The sequence below is a fragment of the Lampetra fluviatilis genome, chromosome 6 (genome assembly GCF_964198595.1).
Source record: "Lampetra fluviatilis chromosome 6, kcLamFluv1.1, whole genome shotgun sequence".
NCBI lineage: Eukaryota > Metazoa > Chordata > Hyperoartia > Petromyzontiformes > Petromyzontidae > Lampetra > Lampetra fluviatilis.
In genome coordinates, this window is record NC_136280.1 from 8789658 (window position 1) to 8801031 (window position 11374).

At 45.4% G+C, this 11374-nt stretch overlaps 2 protein-coding genes across 2 annotated transcripts in view; both read right to left on the reverse strand.

Moving 5' to 3' along the window:
• LOC144933124 (aldehyde dehydrogenase family 3 member A2-like) overlaps nt 1-11374 on the reverse strand; it is an 82842-nt gene that overhangs the window by 47616 nt on the left and 23852 nt on the right. The window lies entirely within an intron of this gene.
• On the reverse strand, nt 516-7598 carry LOC144933123 (adapter molecule crk-like). The gene is made up of 2 exons (XM_078857695.1): nt 5634-7598; nt 516-3132 (listed from the first exon to the last, which is right to left on the reverse strand). The coding sequence occupies exons 1-2, from the start codon at nt 6489-6491 to the stop codon at nt 3001-3003; spliced, it is 990 nt and encodes a 329-aa protein (XP_078713821.1). The 5' UTR covers nt 6492-7598; the 3' UTR covers nt 516-3000.

The window sequence follows — 11374 nt, forward strand, 5'->3', positions numbered from 1 at the left end:
CAAATGTTAAAAAGGGTGCGTTGCATCGTCTATACAGGTGGCTGTGTGCAGATCAAGCACGCGGGTGAATGAATCAGGCGGATGCTTAGGACGTTACGAGCTGTGGGTGGGTGGGTGGGAGGGAGGACTTCCGTTGTCGTTGAGCTCAGCGACTTTGGTGGGTGGGTGGGTGTGGTGGGGCAGTCGATGTCTGAATTCAGGGCCACGCATTCCTGCGCGTACAGGCCACCAACGTCAACGCCTACCGCGCCGCGCTCGCCTGTCCGCGAGCAGAACACGAGTCCAGTCGGGGCTTGTCTGCTGTGGCCATCACGTACGGAACGCGGGCTCTGGCATAGTAATCTCGCCGAGGTTGCTGGCTTGTTTTAGCGTAAGCGCACGTTTGGCGGAGCTCCTGAATTTTGCAACTCGTTTATTGAAGACGTAATTTGTTTTTTAAAAAAAAGGCATTGTTCGGTACGGCAAAGCGTTTACTTGCAACTCGGGATTCCAATCGAATGTTGGCAGAAATAAGATTATTCAGATCAGAATTTATTTTGTCACAGTTGCTGAGCACAGGCCCAAAGCACCAAATTGCCATATATAAACAAACAACACATTTTAAGGTATCAAGACAGTCCACGATTCTTAAAATGGAGAAATATTACAAGAACTTTGGAACAAAATTGATGGGAAGGAATTGCAAAGCAGAATAGTACGGGGGGGGGGGGGGGGTGGAAATCAAAGTTTAGACCCGCGGTGCGGTGGTTGAAGTAACATTTTCTGACACTGGTTTCTCGTCAACAGCTACAAACCGGTATTATGAAATGTGTTAATTTTTACAGTACTGCATTGCCCTGGATTATAACTAATTGCTTATAATCAACCACGAGAAGCTTGGCAACCTATTGAATGTACTCTATATGCATCGACTTCTTAAAATATTAAGGAAATATTTGAACCAGTTCGCAAATAGGATAAGTTGTTTGTACATTTTTTACATCACCTATTTGAACATAAGATAATTGAAACCCCAATAAAAGAACTATCAGTAAGTTGGCTTTCTCAACCTGCTTCAACCTGTCCCAGTCACCCATATAGTGCACTACAAAATATAATTCACAAACGGTTTTCTTTTGAGGCCGTTCACAAAGCAAGGAGTAAACATTTAGTTTTCAACCATTTACTCGGAGCTCATTGCGTACAAATGAACAATGCATGTTACATGCTGCTTTGAAAATACATTTCTTTACGGTACAATTTCATACAACATACCCAACAACATGCGAGGCCAAGCGTGAATTCGTTGCCTCGGGGCATTAAAAATGAATCTGGATTCTCAGGCTCACGTCTCTTTCCTCCTGCATTCGTCAAAATGACCACAGCAATTCAGCATCTCATTCAATGGCACTGCTTGCAAAAGGTCAAACCGGGTTGGTAGAGCACACCTGATGTACCCAAGCATGCCAGGATGGTACGCAGAAAGCAACACCAACATATTAAAGTGCCATCAGAGTTGTTTTGAGGAAGCCACCCTGGTCAGCATTTGGTCACTGTTAATGGACTTAAATCCTACGCGTTTTATAAAACAACTTATAAAACTTGGGACGTGCCAGTTTATTTTTTGCATTTATTCTCTTCACTTTTTAGTGCCCCCAATTATAAAAGCAGCTCGTGAATGCATTTATATTACCTCATGTACACAATGTACCATTAATAACCATGATCTACCACAATGTACATAACAGTTAAGAGACCTGATTTGGCATACAAGCAAATGGTGCTTTGTAAGGCTCTTGTCCACCATTCAAACACAAGCACTACCACCACCAAAGGACAGCTACACCTCACAACCAGCTCGCAAAGAAAAACCTGGTCCGGTACAGCACTGAGACGTTCCCTTTAAACAGCCGGATGATATGCACACAGTCGATGTTAGTGGCGCAAGGTGACCAGTGCCGCAGAATCTTATGGTCAAACGATCTTCGTGCCCCCCCCGATGTGTCTATTTGCTCTAGTCTGACGGGGTCAGTACGAACATGAAACTAACAGACCAACAATGAGTACCATACGCCGCCGAAAGGGTCACATCGGATGCTGCAGACAGTCAAAATTTTCATCAGTCTTCCCGATCGACAGCAATGCAGAAGAAAAGCCCTGCATTTACAGCAATAAGTTAAAGGCACAGAAAGCACTCCAATTAACCTGCTCAAATATCTGCTCGTGTGCTGGCAATGTGGTAACGGACAAGCTGACACACATACCCCTGGAGAGTACGGTACATGCGCAGGGTGGAGAACGCACACGACAGTGCAGCCACACTGGCACTAAAAATTGGCGGCAGTACTTGTTGGCATGATTTAATGCACATATGCGCGCGTTGAAGTTGTTACTGAATGCAAGGAAAAAAACTTTCAAGGATACCAACGAGTCAGCTTTCAAGTTAAGTCATCACTTAAAAAATACATTTTGACCAGAGGTATAAAAAGTTAAAAACTGCCAATAAGATACAGTATTAATAATTATGAAACCCAAAGAAATCAGTTATACAAAAAAGTTCACCTTGCAAAGACTGTAATTTTGGTTTATAAAGCTTAGAACAAATGGAATTGTTGTAGTTAACTAAAAGATTGTCGTTAATAATGATAATTAAGAACCATTAAATCTCCACATTATTACAAATGGCAGTTACAGCAAGAGAAATGTTTAGCCCTACGGACACAAGTTCTGCACTTTAAACGCATCTTTCTTCTTCCATGCAGTCCTTTAACCCGGCGAGTCCCATGGTCCGAGGGCACGCGAACGCATCATGGGTGTCCATCACCCATCGACGTGGGACGGTCTCGACGGTTTCACGGCAAAAAGAAGACATTCAACCACCAAAGATGACATTTGACTAGGTCCATGTGTTTTCGTGCTTGCCTTTAGTTTCATAAGAAACAAAATATCCATTGAAAGTCACAGTTTTAGAGTCTGGCTGAAAGAACACAATAACGGCCAGGACAGCAAAGGTCGCATCCATCAGGAGTTCTCCGGGTTGACCTGGTCTATGATCCGCACGTGCGTGAAGGGGAAGTGGCCCCTTCGGCCATTCACCTCCCCTTCCCACTGCCCATTGACGTGCATCTTCGTCACCGTGACCACCTCACCAATCTGCGATTTTAAAAAAGGTAAAACAAAAACAATTAATCAAAATAAACAGGTCTCTATTCAATGTACATACCAAAAACAATGTTAAAACATCCTTCCACTGAGCAGCATAAACCATAAATGTTACCCTCTTAATACAGCGAATTGTCCATTTTGCTTGGAATTCTCCCATCCAGTTTCAAAGCAGGAAGCCATCCCTTGGCAGAGGTCACACCAGGTTAAGGGGCTGTACTTTGATTTGTGGTGTTGCCTTCACAAACGCTGCAGCACACGACAGGATTTCATTTAAGGAATCTTTGTTGCTGCCGCGAATTACCAGGGCAGGCACCAAAAGCCTGAGGCGGGTGTGCCGGGGAGTGCATTTGCATGCCTCGGTATGTGGCAAGCCTTCACAAGGAGGACAAGCCACCATTTCTATCTGTTCGGCACCTTAGCCGTCAAGCGTTACCTTTTTAATCGGCAGCCTTTCTTCATAAATCCACCCACAAATTGACAGTCACAACATTGTGAAGGCCACAGCCTCGGTGCCAGAATTATGTTGCTACAAGTGACTGTCAATTCTCTGTACCACACCGACATACCAGACTGCTGAATCAACCGTAAACACAACCCCTTTTTAGTTGTGCACGTTTACTGATTTAAAGATATTGTTCTACTCCTGGCACAAGAGACCCAACATTAATGTAAGCATTTCATAAACAGGCAGACCAAAACGCCATATAAAGTGACGAGTAATCTGTACAATGGCACAAAAGCCTAATTGCACAACCTAATTTAAATTTGACTGGATTCTTGAGAAAACGGTTTCCAATTTAAAACACTGTAAACCCCGTTTTGTAAACTCAAAACACTTTCCAAAGTTTGAAAAGCCACATTTAATTGAGGCTGGTCAACAAAATCTATTTTTGTTCTTTCTTTTTTTGTCACGTATTTCACCACGTGTACACATAACCTTTAACGTTGTTAGCTTCATTACTCCATGTACACACATCATATCCTGCCATCAGACGCATTTACTAACCTCAAAGAGCACTCCGTTTACAAGCATAAAGGATAACTGCCCTAAAATAATTACTTGAGAATCTTAACAAAACGACAAACCCCAAGGACTTAGCATCTCACAGGGGCTAATTGCAAGACGTGCAGAGACTAACCCAGACTCAACCTATGATCTACCCAATAATGACCGACAGTTATCGATAATTTAAATGATCTCCCGTGGTAGGCCACATTCCCAAGAGCACCCAATTCCAGCAGCTCTCACATTAAGGTCACCACGTAATGTACAATCGCATTACATCCGTCAGTGTCACCAAACGACCAAGGCCAACGAGAACTCTGCCACCGCATTCGACTTGGCTACTGGACACGTGCGCACGTTTTATTTTGCACGTTTACCCACCTAAAGCCTCAAAACTCGTTCTCTGGAGAGGCCTGCCAAACTCTCACAGGTACGGTTAATGCGGCTGTGTGTAATCCCAATTGAGTAATTTGCAGGTAGCTATTCAGTAGTTGGGACACTTGGGAAATCATAGAACTTGGGGAGGAAACAGTACACGACGCAGAAAGGCGTCTGAGTCGTAATCGACCCCAGGCCCTGCTTGCTGTGAGAGGCACAAAGTGTTACATCAATGTGCCACCCATTTTCCTTTAGAACGGACCACTCCAGACCATTACATAACCACGCAACTTTTGTACAACACCAAGTCAAACAAAACAATATAAGCTATTAAAGACAACAGCTTGGGAGAAAATACATAAAAACAAACGTGGCCACGGCACAAACGTGACACGCCAGGTACATGTGGTGGGCAAATTGCCGGTGCCTTTTGGTGGCCATAGTTTGTCGAAACTGTAACGGTTCAAGTCAATTCTAAGCATGCTCCTTCCCTATTCCAAGAAACATTGCGCCCACTGCCCGTGTTTGTCGCCTGCGAGACGGCAACCCCATTATTTAAATCACTCTTCCCTCTTGGGTCTCTCGCAATGTGTCTCGCCGCCTTCACGTCTTGAGATCGTTTCCCACTCAGGTATTTATGTCCGCGTCGGATTTGCCTCGCACCTATGCCCACCTCTCGCCGCATGACGCAACGCTTCCAGAACTTTCAGTAAATAAAAAAAACACCCTCATTCGCCAATAACACCGCCTTAACAGATCAAACTGGCGACGTTTAATTTATCAATAATATTTGTTGGTGTGTTGTCAATCCGCTGACGAATGACAGCCTTATTCACAGTTCAGAAAGTCGCTGGATTTAATCGCACTACCACTACACCATCACTTTAAAAAAATGTTACCAGGTGTCCTATGGAAACATACAAATGCGAATACCAAAAAAAACACACTTTTCAAAAAGCCATAAAACATCGCAAGCATGACTCCCATATAACCCTAAACGCACCCCAACTCATAACCCGGGTCAATATGTAACCCTGCAGACTACTTTTGCCGATGAGAAAAACCTCGCCCGTCCCTGCCAAACACCACCACCACGACCACTCACATCTAGCGCAAGCGCCGTCTTGTCGTAGGCATTGGGCACTCGCTTCTGGATCACAGTGGCGAGCACGGGCCCGTTCTGCAGGTTGGGAAGCTGCTGACCGATGGCCAAGGGGTGCGCGTACGGCCCCTGGTCACCGCCCTGGCTGGAGCCGTAGCTGTTGCGATTGCCCGGTGCCATGGACGAGGCCGCGTAAGAAAGTGGCCGCGATGCTTTCTCCACGTAGGGCACGGGCACCATCCCCGTGCGGCCCTCCTTGTTGCGTGCGCTCCACCACTGCTCCTCGGGTTTGGCGACGATGGTGAGAATCTCGCCACGCTTGAAGGGCAGGTCCTCCTCGTCGTTGCCGGGGAAGTCAAAGAGAGCTCGCACAAACTCCACGCTCTCGTCAACGCCACCACCACCGCCGCCACTGCCACCACCACCCTGCTGATTCTTCTTCGAGGCGGGCGGCGAGGGCGACGAGCCCTGCAGTTGAAAGTCGAGGTGGTGACGACCCGTGGACGTGGCCGCCGTCGTGGGCAGCTGCTGACCTCCTTGAACCCCCGTGGGCTTCACCGCCGCGGGCTCAATGAGCGTGGTGGTGTCCAAATAATGAATTCGGTAGAACTCGAGCAGCGCGGGCAGGTCTCGGAACTCCTGGTCGCCGATCTTGAAGCGGTCTGCGAGGTTGTTGACGATGTAGTGCGACACCTTCGAGTTCTCGCTGACCGAGAGGACGTAGTCGCCCGGGCACGTGGTGGAGTCACGCACCACGAAGGTGCCGTGCCGCTGGCCCTGCAGACGCCGCTGCGTCTCCACGCGGCTCAGAGGCCCGAAGTACCACGAGTCGCGGTCGTGCGCGTCGAAGTTACCGGCCATGGCGACGGCGGCGACGATGATGGGAGGAGGGGAAAGAATGAACCCGCAAAGGAAACGACGACTAAGATGATGGAGGAGCAAGCCAAGAAGATGATGGAGGAGCAAGGCAAGAGGATGAAAGAGAGAGCAGCAGCAGCGAGCGGGACAATAACGATGGCTACGGTAACAATTGTGGGCAAACAAACGAGCACAGCAGCGAACACGCCGGGCTTCTCGAACAGAGAGACAGAGACTACAACTACAACAACCACCACAACAACTCAGCAACTACAGCAACAACCACAACAACTACCAACACAGCAGCAGCCAGCCAACCCTACGGCAACAATTAAAACGACGGCAAAGCCGATACGACGGAAACCACCACCAACAACCGAAACAACAGTTTAACAACAACAACCGAAGCAACAACAATTTAACAACAACAGTTTAACAACAAACACAACTCTGACCAAACGAGTAAATAAACAAAACAAAGAAGAAAGCGAGAGGGGGGTGGTGGTGGTGTGGGTAGGGGGAGACAGACAACTACCAAACTAACGAGTCGTAGTAGTCAACAACAACGACAACAACAAAGCAACAACAACGACGAGAGCGGGAACCGAGGAGGCCGACGAGGCCTGCTCCAAGTCTATGGACACGAACCCCGCCCGGGACTAGCGGCTCGCCTCCCCGTGGGCCCCGCGAGAACCGCCAATGGAGCCGAGCCAAGCGGCGAAGAAGAAGACGACAAAGACGACGACGACGACAACGAAGACGACAACGAAGACGAAGAAAACGAAGAAGACGACGGAGCGGCGATGTCCAAACCGCAGGCTGCGAGCGCGACTGACGATCGATCTAAGGGGCGGGTGGCTGGGTGATGAGAGAGAGAGGGGTGGGGGGGGAAGCCTTAAATATTTACTTCTAAAGAAAGGGTTCAGAAGGCGACGGACAGAGGAGTCGAGGCGGAGTGGGTTGAGAGTTGAGAGCGAGAGGAGGAGGATGATGAGGAGACGCGGGGGGTGGGGGGCAAAGCGCCACCAGCCGCAGCAGCAGCAGCAGCTTTCAGCCACCCTGCGACAAAATGGCGCCGCGGTCACAAACCCGCTCGGCTCCCCCCACCGCCACCGCTGTAAGTGTATGCTAATTTATGCTAATTTATGCTGATTTATGCTAAGTTGGTTAATTTATGTTAAGTTGCGTTGTTTATGCGCGGCCACGCCCTTGTCCGGTCGCGCCGTGAACCCGCACGTACCGTTGGACCCCCCCCCCCCGCGTATAATTAGCATAAACTTAACATAATTTATTCTAGATTTGAAGCTTTCGTGACTGCAAGGATTCATACTCTTCGGTTTTTTTCGGTAAAGTCATGATAAAATTAATAATAATAAATGAAAGTTTAGTTATTTTAATTTATTAATATTTTATTATGATTATTTTAACTACGTGACTTTACCGAAAGAACCTAAGAGTATTAACATAATTTATATTCTTGGTTCTTTCGGTAAAGTCACGTAGAAGGGAAATAATAAAATAATACAAATATCAAACACGAGGTTTTTCTTGTTTAATATTTGTATTATTTCCCTTCTACGTGACTTTACCGAAAGAACCAAAAATATGAATCCCTGCGGTCACGAAAGGTTTATATCAAAACTTAACATAATTTATTACCGTATTCTCTTGATGGTGAGATACACCGTAATTGAAGATAAGAGTATTTTTCACTCGGGTTAAAGAAAAATGATTGGAGAGTGTGCGTCTTTTAATCTGTTACATATATTTGTGTGTTTCCGAGTGACAAGTTTTTCATGTTTGTCATTGACACCGGGCGTAAGTTTGGGTGCGTCTTACTTTCCGGAGCTCCACGTGGTCTGAGACTTACGGTATTCAGTATTTTAGATTTGAAGGTAAAAATAAAATATAATAGAAATAATAATATAAATAAAATAATATTAACATATAATAATAATTTAAAAAAAGTAATTAATTAAAATAATATTAATGCCCCATCACAAATACCTCCCACTACAGTTATTTTGCTGTGCCTTTTTACACCTGATGAAGGAAGCTTGTGTTGCCTCCGAAACGTCGTGATTTATTATTTAATTTCTATTATTATTTCAATTATGGTTAATTATTTATTTTTATTTTTACCTACGTGACTTTACCGAAAAAACTAAGAGTATTCAGTATTTTGTTTAAAGGATAACGATGCTGAAGACGGTGGCGAACACGTGTTCGCGGTTAATGGCAATAATAACACTGGTCAACAACAAAAAACACATTTTTTTCTGGCCTGGACTTTTGCAGCTGTTTTAGACTAATTTCAGGGTGCTGATTCCAAATCTGATCTCAGATTTGCTCTATCACATCTCATTTTTAAATCCTTTATATTAAGTTCACTTGCTTGCTTGCTTGCGCGCTTACGACCGTGCAAATCTTTCGGTCGTTTTTTAACCCACTTCCCGTGATCCAATCGAGCTGACATTTTGCACACAGACTCGTTGTTCCTGGTGGCAGGCAATCATCTGACCCATAGGTGGCAGCCATCTCAAGCCAGAGGACGAGAGGACTCTAGCCGCCACGCATATAAAGGATTTATAGTGAAAAACTTTGTTTTTACGGGTTAATTTTTATGCTATCGTCATACCCCATTTTCATTGATTTTACCCGAAATTAACTCTGCCACTTATGATTGCAAGTTGTGGCGAGTCAGTGACTGCTTTAGTGTTAAAATATGGTGCTGTATTTTTAGGATAGTGTGTTTATAATATCATTTTATGTAGATATCCACATTTATTTAATATTTTTCTTCTGCAGTTTTGATTAAAAATGCAATAATTGATATCTCAAAAACCTGATGTGATAGATAAAAACTGATGCCAGATTTGGAATCAGCCTTATGCCAGAAAAAGTGTGTTGACCAGTGTAAAAATTATTATGATTCCACGTACAATATTTACGTGTTGATGAGATTTTAAAATAAATGTTTAGTTTTATTCGTGTGTATTTTTTAAAAAAGTGATTTGTTTTCTAGATTTGAAGTCTTCGTGACTGCAATTTAATTTAGTTGTTTTTATTTAGTTTTCACCTACGTGACTTTACCGAAAAAACCAAAGAGTATGATTTGTTTTCCTTTCCAATACTTTGCACTCTTATCGTGTTTTTTGTATGGTTGGAACGTTCTTACCCCAACTGGACATCTGTAAAAAAAAGAGCTTTACAGCTGATCGGATTTCTCCAGTTTAAATCGATATCACCATTCTGGACATCATCATCATCATCAGCCTTGGTCATTCCACTGCTGGATGGAGGTCACCCCCAAGCCACCGCCCATTCTCGAACGATCCAGCCGCGTTAATGACCCAACACAATTCCATTGGCTTCACAAAATTGCTTAAAATCAGAATATTTACACTGAAGGAATTCGATGAGCTATAAAGCTCTTTGTCCACGGGTGTCCAGTAGGGGCGGGTCAACAAGTTACAACAACAAGCAATACCAAAACACTGTCGGAAGTGCAATATCGAGAAATGTGTAAACAAGTCTCGAACACATGTATTTTTATTGTAACAGGTAAAATCTCACTGAGCTATTAGCGTTGTACAGCACTGTTCTCATTGACCTGGTCAAGGCATATGATACCATCAGTAGGCCTGGGCTCTGGGTTGTTCTTCGTGCTTTCGGAGTCCCTGACCCTCTGCTCACGATCATTAAGGACATTCATGATGGTGAGCGGGCCTGGGTAAAACTACGTGGCCGGGAGTCAGAGCCATTCCATGTACACCTTGAACGTAATACACATGTAATGACAGTAGAGCCTACATGCGCTGTGAGTGGACTAGTGGCCACGGGAGGTAATGACAGGGGAGTCAGCCTGCAGTGCGAATGGACTAGTGGCCACGGGAGGTAATGACAGGGAAGTCAGCCTGAAGTACGAGTGGACTAGTGGCCACGGGAGGTAATGAAAGGGGAATCAGCCTACAGTACGAATGCACTAGTAGCCAGGGGAGGTAATGACAGGGGAGTCAGCCTTCAGTACGAATGGACTAGTGGCCACGGGAGGTAATGACAGGGGTATCAGTTGTGAGTGCGAAGGAACTGGTGGCTACAGGAATGTTCTAGAAGGGAGCATGGTCAGGTGACGGAAGAGGACGGTGGAGTCTGCCGGTGGAGCGAGCGTCCAGAGTCAGCGAGAAGGTTCCGGAAGGGAGGCGTGGCCTCGGTATTTCAGGGAGATGCGCGGAAGACTCGGGGCTGTTGCAGTGGGGTCCCCGCCGATGTCAAGTGAACGTGTCTTCAATAAAGTGCCATCTCAAGAGAAGTGTGTCAAGTCGTCATTACACGTAGATACAGTAATTATCACGTGTGTGTGCTTCAAGCGATGGTTCTATCCCAAGCTTGCATACCTGTCAACTCTTATCAGTGCCTCTCTTATTACAGACCAATTTAGACCTTATTGGTCACCCCCTGCCCTTATACATCTCAATGTTCATCCTACAAAGTCCAATCACAAGGGAGAAACACAAAGAAATAGACAAAACAAATGTTTTGCCCGTCTTGAAACGGCTGTACGCCACATGGACCTGAAAACTAAATTTCCCTGTACAATAATACGTGTTAAACCGTATGGGTTCACAGGTATGATATTGTGATGTGGATGGGAACCCTGGTTGCTCTTTAACTTACGAGCAGCCCGGTGCTGTGGTCGGGGTGCTGTGACACTCAGCTGACCATGGCGTCACAGCACCGCTGTATTGTAAATGGTTAGAGGGGATAAGCAGCACCGTGGCGATTCGTTGGATTTGGTGGAATGTTCTAACGTCAATTGTTAAAGAAAAAAAACAAAACGTCATTGTTAAAGACCCGATTCTGCTTCTAAAAAATAGACAACTTTT